The 14,380-nt window shown below is 52.0% G+C and overlaps 1 protein-coding gene across 1 annotated transcript; it reads left to right on the top strand.

Annotated features, from left to right (window-relative positions):
• The first annotated feature begins 1,516 nt into the window (after positions 1 to 1,516).
• Positions 1,517 to 13,512, top strand: SLC52A2 (solute carrier family 52 member 2). Its single transcript, XM_033156036.1, has 7 exons — positions 1,517 to 1,615; positions 1,930 to 2,062; positions 6,947 to 7,042; positions 8,754 to 8,892; positions 10,642 to 11,500; positions 12,786 to 12,909; positions 13,281 to 13,512. The coding sequence occupies exons 4-7, from the start codon at positions 8,763 to 8,765 to the stop codon at positions 13,491 to 13,493; spliced, it is 1,326 nt and encodes a 441-aa protein (XP_033011927.1). The 5' UTR covers positions 1,517 to 1,615; positions 1,930 to 2,062; positions 6,947 to 7,042; positions 8,754 to 8,762; the 3' UTR covers positions 13,494 to 13,512.
• The last annotated feature ends 868 nt before the right edge of the window (positions 13,513 to 14,380 follow it).

Genomic DNA, 14,380 nt, shown 5'->3' on the forward strand with positions numbered 1-14,380 from the left:
CGCGGGGTCAGGCCAGGTCAGCCCTTGGGAGCTCCCTCGGCAGTTCCTTCAGGGCAGAGGGAAGGGCCTGATCAGAGCCAAAGTCTGCCTGCTGGGGAAGTGAGTGCCCTTTGCCCCTCGGGGACCAGCCAAAGGCCACAAGCAGGACAGGCAGGAGAGAAATGTTAATAATAATAATAATGATAATGGCTCTTTGTTTCCCCCACCTGACAGCACAGTCATTGATATTCAGTGGTACAGTTCCTCGGAACATGGAGGTTCTGTTTAGACACAACGGCTTATGGCCAGCAATAGTTCTGTCTGTCACCCTCCGTCAATTTGTCTAATCCCCTTTCAAAGCTGCCTAAGCCTGTAGCCATTGCCTCTTCTGGGGACACTGAGTTCCATAATTTAATTCTGGATTTTGTCTGCTCTGAAATCAATTTTGCTGGCCTGAGTTCTAAAATTATGAGAGAGGGAGAAAAACTTGTCTCTGTCCACCTTCTTTACGCTATGCATAATTTTGTAAGCAATCGTGGCTTTCCTTAATCTTGTTTTCCCCCCTTTTAAAATATGAGACACACATGCCAAGCGCTTTAATCTTTCCTGGTAGGGGAGGTGCTCTTTGCCCCTGGTCATACTGGTTGCCCTTTTCTGCATCTACAATTCATTTTTTGAGATGTGACCAGAACTGTACACGTTGTTTCCAGTGTGGTCACACCGTAGATTTATGTATAGCCAAGATTCTGACAGTCATGTTTTCGGTACCTTTCCTGAGAACACCTAGCACAGAATTTTCCTTCTCCCTCACCCTGAGCTATTGCATATAAATTTGTCATTTTCATTGAGTTACCCACCAGTGATCACTTTCCTGGTCAGTCACTGCCTGTTCAGACCCCAGGACTGTGTACACAAATGGGTTTTGGGGGGTGGGGAGTATTTGCCCTTTTAATGCCCATTCACCCACTTTGGAGAGGGGCTTTTGGAGATCTCTGGAGGCCACTTGGCCTTTTGCCATCCTGAATAACTTGTTGTTTTCTACAGACTAGGTCACTTGGCTGCGCACTCCTGGCTCCAGATAAGTTACATGCAAGTTCAAAAGCACAGATCCTCTAGACTAGAGGCTCAACTTCTTACTTCCCTCCATTGTGGGAACTGTCTGCTTACTCCTACCATCTGCTTCCTATTCTTTGCCCAGTTGCTAAATCATGGGAGGCCCTTTTCTTTCATCCCTTGCGTTGTAGACTTTAAAGTGTAGAAAGATTCTTTGTTTTTGCTGCAGCAGACTTACTCGGTTTCCTGTTCAGAAGCTCTTGATAAAGCTCTCACTTGGAGTTGTAAAGGGCAATGAGTAACTTAAGGAATGAGGAGCAAAGTCTGCTGCTGCTGCTGTGCTGCTGGGGAGCTTGCAGCTGCCTGGTTCAGAGAAAGGCTGATGGGAGCAGGGATGTCCTGATTTAGGTGCTGAGGATATGAGAGAAATTAGCTTAATGGCTTGGTGGAGGTGGCAAGTAAGAGAACTCCAGAGGGCATTACGAGAATCTGGAGAGATTGATGAGAACTCTGTTTTGTAGTACCCCAGAATGAAGATTTGGCTGGAGGAGAGTGCAGGGGAAGGAGGACATGCATTGGAAGAGTGAGTTACCCTTTTGGTCTTACGTCTTACATTTGCATCTTAGCCTTATTCTTAAGGCGAGTATAAGGAACATCTGTGGTCCTCCTGGTATTGATGCGCTCCAACTCCTACCTGCCCTGACTGTGGACAGTTCTAGCTGGGGCAGATGGAAGTTGGAGTCCAACAACACCGGGAGGAGCACCGTTTGTGCAGAAGGCAACAGGAACCTGTCCAAGGCCATCAAGCTGAGCAGGAATTTGACACTGGCCACCACCTTCATCCCAGCAGCACATGCTGGCTTTCGATTCTGCTGCTGATAGGCTCTGTGCTTCCAGGTTCCTTGACCCGGGAGAAGTTAGCCGGTGTTGCCGTGACATCGCTTGAACTTTCCGTCCTCTTCCTTGGTTGCCGACCTCAGAAGTGATGCTTCTCCTTCCCAGAGGGGTTTGTGCCTGAGACTGGTGGAAGGTAAGGTTTCTGGGCCTCTTCTCTTTCTGTGTCCCTCAACATTTGCAGTTGGGAATGTTTCAGGCACACACGCAAGAGAGCGCCGTGCAACTATCTCTGCAGATGAGGCCCATCCCTAGAATGTGCAGAAATAAATTTTAAAAGTGCTGTGGGGGAGAACAGCTTCTTGCCTGTTAGGGCTGGATTTTGGCAGGGAGAGCAGATGTTTGTGGTGCCATTCTGGAATTGGACATACTCCCAATTTCTACTCCTTTCAGGCAGGATGAAACTTGCTCCATGGTAGATGAGGCAGCCTGCCTGCCATTTTCCCTTCTAAGGCAAACTTGTTTTGGTGAAGGGAAGCTGTGCTGGAGCATCAGCTATTCCTGCACAAGGGGCTTCTTCGAGCAGGCTAAGGTCCTCCTCTGCTTTCATCTGCAAATCCAGGTGCCTCGTTCCAGGGTCTGAAACTCCCATTGTTCTAGGCGTAGTTTGCAACAGGGAATTTCACTAGACTAGTGCAAGCAGTTTCTGCGCTCTGGGTGCAGCCCTGTGCCTGAGATTTCAGAGTAAAACTGCAGAGTGGAAGGAAAGGAGGACCTTTTTCTGCCTCCCCACTTCCAGCTCCTCTCTGAAGACTGGAGAAGAGACCCTCTTAGGAATATTAGGGGGGGTGGGTAGAGGAATGACCAGACCCTGTGAAAAATGAACACAATATTTTAGCTGCAGTTCGTTGATTTTCAGCTTTGTATTCTTGTTATAAAAACGTACGCCTAGACATTCCGTTGTGGTGCCCATAACCTTGGTTTAAGGTGCCCTTTAGCTGCTGGCTTTCCTGTCTCCGTTTCTAACACTGCCTGGTACACATCACTTGGAGAGCACTGCGGTGATTAGGCAGGGAACAGGTGGTGGTTCTGGAACGGTAAACGATCATGGAAAATGGAGGGGAATTACATTGGCCTGTGCCGACATGGGAGTGGTGGCATTAATGTCCCAGCATGCATTTTTATAAAGTTCAGAGGGGATTTTTCTTATTCAAGTTGGGGGGAAACTGAGGGGAACATTTTGGTTCCTTTGCGACCGTTGCTTTTGCAAGAACAGGTGGAGCAGTCTCTCTTTAGCAATCCATCTCCTCGGCTGAAGGGAACATAGTTTACTCGGAGAGTAGGAGCATTTGCCTTGACATGTTCTCAGAACGTGTGGAGGGAGGAGCGAGGCCGCATGCACAAGTCCTACCCCCATCTCAACCAACTCCACCTCCAACCTTCGCACATACAGAAGGGAGATCTGAAGCGAGGATCTCTGCAGGTTCAGCTTGCCATCCTCCCATGTCACCAGAAAACCCAGTGGATTTCTGATGCAATAACTTCCCTCTTCAGGCCTTCCCACTTTGCATGCAAAAGTCTGAAGCTATAGCCAATGGGGGTGCCTAGTCCTGTTCCTCCCTCTCCATGTACGCACTGAACGCTGAGGGAGGGGGGCTGTTAGCGCAGGAGAAACTCCAGTTGCACATCCTATAGCCTTTTCTGGCAGACAGAACTGGAACCTCCTGACATTAAGGACAGAACTCAGTATGCCACAGCCTTTAAGTATACTGAGTGTATGGCAAAGTGATATAAACTCAGTTCCACACATGCTTTCTTTCCAGCCGTTTCGTCTGTCTGTCTTTTACTCATTCAGAAGTATGTCATCCAACAGGGGTGGTGAACCTCCAGCCCCCGGGCCGAGTGTGGTCTCACGCGGGTCCCAGTTTGCCCCCTGAGACTGTTTCCCTCAAAGCATGCCCACCCTTCCCACAACTTTCATCAAGTTCCCCGTGATTGTACAGCCAGTCACTGCACAAAGCAGGCTTGACGCCATCAGCTGATAGTGGTGCCTTCAAGCTCACTGGGTCAGAGGCCTTTCAGAACATCAGGCAGGGCTCTTTGCAAGCCCCGCTGGCTGGTAATCACCGTGCTTGAAGAATTCAATCATTGAATCTGACCCTCGCCTATCAGCCAGATCAGGTTCCCAACCCTTGCACCCAGAGGTGAGGCAAATCCTACAGCCGCCTTGTCTTTAAGCAGAAGCCCGGAAGCCAGGAATTGGATGCAGGCAAGTAAATGGAGAAGGGAAGGGACTCCCTGCCCTTCCTCTGCCTAGAAACCAAGCAGGTAGTTAGAGGAGGAAAACCCAGCATCAAAATGCAGCTGTTTAGGGAAGTTTTTAAGGTTTGAAGTTTTGTTCTGTTTTTAATGTTCTGTTGAAAGCCGCCCAGAGTGACTAGGGAAACCCAGCCAGGTGGGCGGGCTAGAAATAATAAATTATTACCATTATTATCATCTGTGTTCTTCCTCCGCCAGCCACAAGCAGTCTAGTGAATAAAAAAAAAAAACCAGGCTAGTAAAGTTTGTGAGCTTGTTTACAAGGCTAACCTAGAGGGTTTGAACTGAATTGTGCATCATGTCATTGCATGTCAGCATATCCTGCAGTGATGCCTATGCATGTAATTAAGGGGAATTGCAACTACTCTTTGTTACACCATTCAGAAGTAAAGTTCACCACAACCTCTGCTCTGCCTGTTATATTTCCAAGTAAGGCCCCCTTAATGATTTCCACTTAAGTAAGTAAATACAAAATGCATAACAGATCATTAGCTGCAAGTCAGTTGCATGGAACAGATTTGCAGAGAAATCTGCAATGTCATGCTCCTTGGCAGCAAATTAACGATTTCATGCTCCTTGCTAGAAAATGATGCTGAGGAGCATCACTTCTAGATAAGGAAAGTCAAGAAACGCCCCTCTTGTCTCTCCATTGCTGATTACACACCCTCGTCAAAGGTAAGGTTGTTTGATTGGGGTGGCAAAGCAGGGTGTTGATGGGCAGGAAAGAACCCTGTTTTGTGCTGCTTTTCCGTGCAGAGGCTTAGCTTAAAATGAGCAGAGGCTTTTTGAACTTATCGGCTATTATTTTTTCACTCCTATTATTAAATGCAGGGTGTTTAATCGCTACAACCTTAGGGTAAAAATGAAGCCACCTTCACGGTTCTTTTTTTTAAAAAAATATATTATTCAAGGGGGAAACTTGTGTGAGTGTGTGTCTGAAAGGGAGGGAGAGGGAGGTGCACAGGATTGCAACTCGCTGGAGGAAGAGGACACATCAAAACCGGAAAACATGGTGGTGCAGCAAACAACAAATGAGGGCACCTTCCAGATGGCGAAGGACCAGAGCATCTCTGCCTTGCATGCAGAAGGCCCCAGTTTCAAATCCCAGTGGTATCTCCAGGGAGGACCAAGAGATCCGAGTCTGAAATCCTCGGGAGCCATTGCTTCCAGTCAGCGTAGGTGAGATCACTGGGCCAGACAGACTGCAGCTTCCTCTGTTCCGCCTGCCTCTTTTGACTCACAGGAGGGCTTGGAGCAGCTCATTGCCGTGGGTGACCCAACTGGTCAGACCAGCCAGGCAGCAAAGGGCAGGAGCCCCTCCTGGTGGGCACAAAGGGCTTGGCTGCTCCTTTGCCAGGCAGCCACTGAGCGGCCTTTCTCCTTCAAGAGCTGACTCAGCAGTTCAGAGGAGTCCTCTGACTTGGACCCCTCCTTACTCTGTCCATGCAGCCTCATGCCCAGGTGACCATCTCCATCTTCCTCCATGCTGACCATGGAAGGACACTAAAGACAGAGCCGCTAACTACCAGTCTGTGATTCGTTCTACACAGAAGCTGATTCCCAGCACATCATCTTTTGTTTAATAATAATAATAATAATAATAAGGTAAGTGATGTACATGCAGCAACATATTTGGAAAGACAGAAGTACTAACTGGAAGCTGGTGTTTGTTTCCAGTGATTTTGCTTGGTTTCTGTAGAGCAGGGGTGGCCAACTCCCAAGAGACGGTGATCTACTTACAGAGTTAAAAACTGGCAGTGATCTACCCCCTTTTTGGGTTCAGGTCAAAGATGTTGAGCTTTTTTGGGGAGGAGGAAAGCCCTGTTTTTGGCGGGTGCAGGGCAAAAAAAATGAGCTTTTTTTAAGGGGAGCCAAAGTTGTTGAGTTTCTTTGGGGGAGCCAGTGATCTACCAGTGATCTACCACAGATGGCCAGTGATCTACCGGTAGATCACGATCTACCTGTTGGACGTGCCTGCTGTAGAGAATGTGTTATATTGTCTTCTACTGATTACTTCGTTTTGTATTGATGTTATGTTTTGCTTGCTGGAAAATCTCAGATGAGGGAGATTTTGGCTACCTGGGCTTTTATAGTATCACTCTGGTTGTGGCCTTCTGCTCTTTCAAACAACTGCTCTTGAAAAGTAGAATGCGCTGCCACCTCTTAATGTTGGATTCAGAGTGCAGCTGCAGGCAAGTGAGAATTCTTGTCTAAATTGAAGAAGAAGAAGAGGAGGAGGAGGAGGAGGAGTTTGGATTTGATATCCTGCTTTATCACTACCCTAAGGAGTCTCAAAGCGGCTAACATTCCTCTTTCCCTTCCTCCCCCACAACAAACACTCTGTGAGTTGAGTGAGGCTGAGAGACTTCAGAGAAGTGTGACTGGCCCAAGGTCACACAGCAGCTGCATGTGGAGGAGCGGAGACACGAACCCGGTTCACCAGATTACGAGTCAACCGCTCTTAACCACTACACCACACAGGCTTTTGTTTGCTTGATTTATTTTGGGTGCAGAGACTTGGGACTCCTTCCTGCATGCACCAAGCACCACATTCAGCCCCCAGTTTGAAAATGGGTTGTAGAGGAGAGGAGGTGCTGCCAAAGTCTCTCTGCCCGTTCTCAGCCCTGGTAGGGCCACGGCCAAACTGGATGTTCTCAGACTAGATAGGCCAAGGGTCTGGCTCTGCTTAAAAAGGCTTCCTATCATCATCTGCACATTGGGCCTCTGATTAAATAGAGGTGCATTTTCCCCCTCCCTCTAGGGATGGCTAGTGTTGCCCCATAAAGTCTCCTGGCATTGCTTATGCTGAAAGATACAGCCCTGCTTCAGATTCCCGGACTGGCTGTCTTCACTCAAGGTAAAAGCTGCGTTGCTCTTGACTTTCCATTCCTCTTGTTTCCAAAAGTCATTTGTCCCCACAGAGCAGGCTTGCATGTGCCCTGCCAGGCATTCTGCAGGCCTCTGAGTATCCTATGTGCAAGCAGGCAGGCAGGGGGGAATTCACACAGTGCCACCCCTGCCCATGGTGCATAAAGCTGTGTGCTTGGAGGGAGGGAGGCTCTGCCCCAAGGTGCTTGCACTCTAAATCACTGCTTCTCAAACGTGGGTCTCCAGCTGTTGTTGGACTAAAATAATAATAATAATAATAATAATAATAATAATTATTATTATTATTATTATTATTATTATTTATTTATTTATTTATTTGTACCCCGCCCATCTAGCTGGATTTCCCCAGCCACTCTGGACGGCTTCCAAAAAAAATCAGATACAAAAATATCACACATTAAAAACTTCCCTAAAAAGGGCTGCCTTCAGGTATTTTCTGAATGTCAGATAGTTGTTTATCTCCTTGACCTGTGATGGGAGGGCATTCCACAGGGCGGGCGCCACTACCGAGAAGGCCCTCTGCCTGGTTCCCTGTAGTTTTGCTTCTCGCAGTGAGGGAACCGACAGAAGGCCCTCGGCGCTGGACCTCAGTGTCCGGGCTGAACGATGGGGGTGGAGACGCTCCTTCAGGTATACTGGACCGAGGCCGTTTAGGGCTTTAAAGGTTAGCACCAACACTTTAAAACTCCCCACATGGCCAACCACTGGTCCTGCTAGTGAGGCATGATGGGAGTTGTAGTCCAACAACAGCTAGAGACCCAAGTTTGAGAAACGCTGCCTAAATCAGCCTTCCCCAGCCTGGTGCCCTCCAATTGTTTTGGACCACAGCTCCCTTCAGCCCCAGCCAGATTTAGTCATTCCATTTATAACCTGCCCTTCAACCTCAGGTCTTGCAGGGCAGTACACAGCTGAATTACTTCCTTTTTAAAAACAATAAACTAAAGCTTAAAAGTATGACATACACCATTACATGAAACCAGTAATGGATCTTGTGAGCCGCCCTGAGACCTGCGGGTATAATAATACATCAGTCTTTTATTAGAAGAGAGCAGTTCTTCAGCTCAGCCTTCCCCAAATGCCAGGAAGAGAAGGTACGTCATACGCTGACTCCAGAAACAACAAGGCAGAAACGCCACCCCTGGGGTTCCATGACCATGGAGGGCCTTCTCCGGGCTCTTTAACTGCGAAACTATATTGGTTGGTCGCTGCTGCAGGCATGAAGGCATGAAGGTTGGCAGATTAGAGAAGAGGCAGTCTGTCCCAACCTGCCATACAGGCCTTTAATCTCCAGCATCAACACCTTAAATTGGCCCTGGGAGCAAACAGTCAGCCACTGCAGGTCCTTAAAGATCAGGGACCTATGAGCCCCCTATGGGGCACCCGTCAGCATCTTGCACTGCCTGCAGCTTCTGGGTCATCTTCCAGGGCGTGTTGCAGTCGTCTGGCCAAGAGGTTACCAGAACACGCCCTCCTGTGGTGGTCCTGCTCCAATATATCCCCCTTGGGGTGGCTGCTCTAGTGTTCGCCAGTGAGGAGAGAAGAGAAGGAGGGGAGGGACCAGCGAGGCCGGGGTGGCATACAGGGGGTGCATGTGGGCAGTTAGGCAGGCTTGGATTCCTTTGCAGGTGAAGGCGAGGAGCCCACTGAGTCGTCTGTCCTCCCTCCCTCCCTCTCCCCAGGCAAAGAGGATGTCGGCCTCGCTGAACAGCCATGCTGTGGTCTCCCATGTCCTCGTGGCCCTCTTTGGGATGGGCTCCTGGGTCTCCGTGAACTCCCTGTGGGTGGAGCTCCCCGTCATGGTGAAACTGCTGCCAGAAGGTGAGGAGCAGGGGCTGGGGGCTGGCTGGCCCCTCTTGTGGGAGGGAAGGAGCCTTGGCTGCAGCAGGAAGGGGCGAGAGGGATCAGCCAAGCTCTTGAGGGGCAGCACAAAGAAGGAGGGCCCTGGGGGGGGTGCCCGGCCATTGCCACCTCTTTCCTGGCCTTGGGAGGGGCTTTGGCATCCTGTCTGGGGAGGTTCCACAGGCTGCAGCCCCTAAAGGACTGTAGAGGCAGAGGGCAAGCCCCCACTCTCTTTGGCTGGGCCTGGAAGCAGGCGTTCTAGGTGCCTCCCCTCCCCCTGTGGAAAAGGAGCCAGCTTCTCACTTTGCACCTCAATTGCAGGTGCTCACAGGCACCAGGAACTGCTGTTGACATGTTTCTGAAAAGTCCAGAGCAGGGGTCAGCAACCTTTTTCAGCCGTGGGCCCGTCCACCATCCCTCAGACCATGTGGTGGGCTGGACTGTATTTTGGAGAGAAAAAACGAACAAATTCCTATGCCCCACAAATAACCCAGAGATGCATTTTTAATAAAAGGACACATTCTACTCATGTAAAAATGTGCTGATTCCCGGACCATCCGTGGGCCAGATTGAGAAGGCGATTGGACTGCATCCGGCCCCCGGCCCTTGGTCCAGAGTGAGGGGCTGGCCCCCCTCCAAGGCTGCCTCCATGCAAGCCATAAGACTTGGGACAGGTTTCTCCTCTTAAAGACATGCAAACACAGCGTGCGTAAGAGACAACACGATAGAAGCTTACAAAACTAAGCACACATGGAGAAAGTGGATAGAGAAAGGTTTTCCTCCCTCCAAGGAAGCTGATAGTTGGATGACTGAGGACAGACCAAAGGCCTTCTTTATTCGCTGCATTGTTAAACTGTGGAACACCCTCCCACAGGAGGCAGTGGGGGCCACCAGCTGATATGCCTTTAGAAGACAATGAGACAAACCCGTGGAGGAGAGGGCAAAGGGTGGCTCCTAGCTCTGCCCCCACAGTCGGAGGCAGCGATGCTTCTGAATCCCAATGGCTGGAAAGCACAGTTGCTCCAGCACTCGGGTCCTGCTTGCTGCTTTCCCTTTGGGGCACCTGATTGGTGGGTCATTGGCCGCATCCAGCAGGCTCTTGGAGAGCTCCAGGGAGACGCTTGGCTTCCTGGCCCTTTGGGAGCGAGTGCCGAGGCCGAGGGACTTGAGACGTCTCCATGGCGGCCCCTCCTTCCTTCGCAAGCTGCACACGCTGAACCCAGTGATTGCAATAAAACAAGAATGTTCTTTGCCATGTTGCCTGGGGAAGGGAGGGGATTGTGCTGCTTTCCTTTAGAAAACAAAATAAGGCAGGGAGGCTCCCTGTGATAAGCCGTTATTTGTGAGAACTCTTTGTTCTGGGCAGAAGCTGCCCTGCCTGGCGTCTGCGTGGAGGCATCATGCTTGCTCCTTCATGGGGGGGGGGGACAAAGGAGGCCTTTCTTGCTGCCTTATTTTGCTCGACCCTTCGTGGCTGGGTCGGGGGACGTTCTGTAATTCCAGCAGAAAAGGAGAACGTTTCCCCACGTGTCGCTACAAATGTCCTGGCCTTGCACTGCCTCCAAGAATGGCCGTGGTTGGGCTTCTGCAGAGTTCTAGCTGGGGGGGGGGGAAGCAAGAAGTGTGTCAGTTGGTGAATGACTGGAGAGCAGGAGTTCAGCTGCAGAGAGAGGATGCAATAGCCAGAGACACCTTGTTTCTGATCCTAATGGAGCTTCTCCTTCCCAGGCTGGAACCTGCCTGCCTACCTGACCGTCCTGATTGCCCTGGGCAACGTGGGCCCCGTGAGCGTGACTCTGGCTCACCACTTCGCCCCCGGGCAGCTGAAGGAGCGCTGGCTGATCCACGGCATCCAGCTCTTGGCCGTGGTGGCGGCCTTCTTCCTGGCCTTCTTCTGGAACCGCATCGTGGTGGTGGCCGGTGAGCCGCACAGCCTGGCCTTCCTGGTGCTGGCCTTCCTGCTGGCCCTGGTGTGCTGCACCTCCAACGTCTCCTTCCTGCCCTTCATGTACCAGTTTCCCCAGCTGTACATCCGCACCTTCTTCATTGGGCAGGGCCTCAGCGCCCTCCTGCCTTGCGTGCTCGCCCTGGGCCAGGGCGTGAGGCAGCTGGAGTGCCGGAACGGCACCAACGGCACCCAGCCGCACTTTCTGGAGGAGAACTTCTCGGCCACCACTTACTTCTGGATGCTCCTGGCCCTGCTGGTCGTCTCGGCGCTGGCCTTCGTGGCTCTGGTGCTCTGGCACGGCCGCAGCGGCACCGTGGAGAAGAGCTCTTCCCAGGACAGCGTGAAGACGGAGGAGTCTTTCCCGCTGCAGTCGGAGAGCGTGCCCTCCTCCAAGCATGCCACAGAGGGTGCCGCGGCCGGAGAGCCCACCAAGCAGCCGGCTTCCGACTTCTGGACGGGGAGAAACATTTACTTGCTGGTGCTCCTGGGGGTCTCCAACGCCCTCACCAACGGAGTCCTGCCTTCCGTGCAGAGCTACTCCTGCCTGCCTTATGGGGGCATGGCCTATCACCTGTCTGTGGTGCTCAGCAACATCGCCAACCCCGTGGCCTGCTTCACCGCTATGTTCCTGCTGTGCAGGTGGGTGAGCAAAGGCTGGGCTGGGCTGGGGGGGTCCCCTTGGAACGGGGGCCACTGGGCCGTTGGCTGTGAACCCAGCAGGAACAGCAGCGTCTTTCATTTCCCACAAAACAGGCATCTATCAGGCAGGATTGTTCTTATCCCTTGTCTCATGGCACAAGCACAAACACCCTAGCTGCATTTTAAGAGATACTGGTACATCGTGAACTAGTTTACTGTAATACAGTTTTTCTGGTCTTACAAGAGAGAGATCCACTAGCCCCTTAGCTCTCTGTGCTCTTCTGAACCAAACAGCATGTCACCTTCATCTCCTCTTCTGAGCAAATCCCTCTCCCTCTTGCCAGCCTTGGCTTTATACCGGCTTCTGCATGTACAGACAGTCCTTAGAAGGGGAGTCCTGCTTAGGCCCTTCGGCCTTGGCCTGCTTCTAAGCCACCCATGCCAGCTGGCGTGATAACACTGAACAAAACCCAGACTTTGCAGGGAGGCTGATCAAGACACGGACCAATTATATCAACAGTCCCAACACAGGTAGGTAGCCGTGTTGGTCTGCCACAGTCAAAACAAAATAAAAAATAAAAAAATCCTTAGAGACCAACTAAGTTTGTTCTTGGTATGAGCTTTCATGTGCATGCACACTTCTTCAGCTCATACCAAGAACAAACTTAGTTGGTCTCTAAGGTGCTACTGGAAGGAATTTTTTATGTTTTATGTTTTATTTTGTTTAGTCCCAACACAGTTTTTTGATTCAAATCAATCCCTCTCCCTCTCTCTCTCTCTCTCTCTCACACACACACAACTTCCTGGTGTGAGAGCTGCTAGAAGTTGCTTATCTGCTATACCATGACTAGAGTTCTGCGTTGAGAAAAAGGCCCAACAGATCCCCCCCCCCCACTTTGACCTGTGCCACCTCTGGGATGAGGGCTGTGGTGGGGGGCCTGCCCTGCAGTCCTGCTTCAAACGCCCACCTGCCCAAGGCTGCAGTTTGACCCTGATATGGGGGGGTTGCTTCAGGTTAGAGGAAAATTCTTGGAGCAGCTTGCGAACACCGTAGGGCGATGCTGCCCCAGTGGACCACAAGGGGGCAGCATGTGGCCAATGTTTCAGTGGGGAAAGGCTCTGCTTCCAGGGACACTTTGACCGCTGGGAAAAATTTAGGGTGGGAGCCTGTGTCCCTTGCGCCAACAAACACCTGGAGAAGGGGACAGCGTAACGTGGTTGAAGCCACCTTCTCCGTAGCAGCTGCAGGTGTCAAGCGCTTTCCTGCTTCTCTGCCTCTTGCCAGGTCGTCCCTGGGCCTGGGCATCATCTCTGCCGTGGGCTGTGTGTTTGGAGCCTATCTGATGGTGCTGGCGGCCTTCAGCCCCTGCCCTCCCCTGGTGGGCAGCCCTGCCGGAGTTGCTCTGGTGGTGAGTATGGCAGCTTCCCTGGCTGAGCTACTGATCTCTGGGCACGGGGGGAGGCAGTGAGGATGCTGGTCCTTCCCCCAAGGAGGAGCTGCTGCTGCGGTGGCTGAGTCCGTGCCCTTCCTCTGGCCAGGAGCAGATTCTGCAGGTTCTTCCGCAGGCCCTTTTCCAGGTCAGGCTGCAGAGGCAGCATTGCCCCCAGGGTGAGTCTCCCTCCGTTCACCAAAACGAGGGTGGACTCAGATCCCCAAGTCACGATAGCGGTTTAAAGTGATTATTCCCCGGCCAAAGCCCACCCACCCTGCGTCCTCTGCCTTCCCCTCCCCAGCTGTCCAGGTGGTGGTGTTTCAGCCGAGGGTTTCTTCTCTCTGCAGGTGATCTCCTGGATCCTCTTCATGGGCCTCTTCTCCTACCTGAAGGTGGTGATTGGCAGTTTGCTGCACGAGGCTGGCCACGCCGCCCTGGTCTGGTGTGGCGCCATCATCCAGGCAGGCTCTCTGCTGGGGGCGCTCGTCATGTTCCCCCTCACCAGCATCTACCAGCTCTTCTCGAGTGCGAAGGACTGTGTGGACAACTGCAGGTCGTGACAGCAGGAGCAGGAGGCAATGCTTCAGAGGAGCCACCCTGTGCCGCCTCTCTCCAGGGCTGTGTGCACTTGGGGGGGGGGGCTGTCCTGGCTGCATATGGGGGGGGGAGGACCTGGCTGCTCTTCCTGGCTCCCCTCCAGCACTGCCAGTTGAACCATTTCATGCTGTTGCCCCCCAGGCAGAGGAGAGAGACTATGGGGCGAAGCACACAGGCCCCCAGCCCACCTTGCTTGATCGCAGCCTCTCTCTCCTCTGCTCTCCATGGGTTAGTTTGAGCCATCTTGAGGCAGAAGCCCAGGTAGCAGCTTCCTATTTTGAGGGGCTGCGTGGCCACGTGCTTAGGAGGGAGGGGTGCTGCTACAGACACAGAGGCCTTAACCACTATGCCTTAAGAACCAAGCTCTTCTCCCCCATCTGGGACCAAAGCACTCCCCCCTCCCCCCCACTAACTCTGCAGACCCCCTTGCCTCCTCCCTGTTGGTGATTCAGGCCCCTTAAACCTCTCGGGGAGGGTGTCTTCAGGGGGGACAACTGGCTGCCATGGGGGGGGAGGTGGGCTGCATTGTGGAAGTGAGGAGGGGGAGAGGGAGGGGCGCCACCCTGTGACTGGTGACTGGCTTCAGGGGGCGAGTGGGGGGAGTCAGAAATGCTTTTGTTTTTTAAGATGGGCTGGCTACAGTTCCATTGGCTTTTTTAAAACAAAGCACCCACCCAGGGCCACCCAGAAATAAATTGGGTAACCTGGACACATTTTACGTACCTTGCATTCTATGCAAAATCTGCACAAATTGCTGCTGAGGTTTTACACTAAACTGGGGGGTGGGGTGGGGTGGGGTTGTAGTGGCAAGAGTGTTGGACCTGGGAGTTTGTCCCCACTCAGCCATGAA

Source organism: Lacerta agilis, chromosome 7, assembly GCF_009819535.1.
Source record: "Lacerta agilis isolate rLacAgi1 chromosome 7, rLacAgi1.pri, whole genome shotgun sequence".
In the NCBI taxonomy this organism is placed as follows: domain Eukaryota; kingdom Metazoa; phylum Chordata; class Lepidosauria; order Squamata; family Lacertidae; genus Lacerta; species Lacerta agilis.

Coding starts and splice junctions, on each gene's coding strand:
- SLC52A2 (XM_033156036.1), top strand. CDS start 8,763: ATGTCGGCCTCGCTGAACAGCCATGCTGTGGTCTCCCATGTCCTCGTG. Junction 8,893..10,641: donor GGTGAAACTGCTGCCAGAAG/GTGAGGAGCAGG, acceptor TCTCCTTCCCAG/GCTGGAACCTGCCTGCCTAC. Junction 12,910..13,280: donor CTGCCGGAGTTGCTCTGGTG/GTGAGTATGGCA, acceptor TTCTCTCTGCAG/GTGATCTCCTGGATCCTCTT.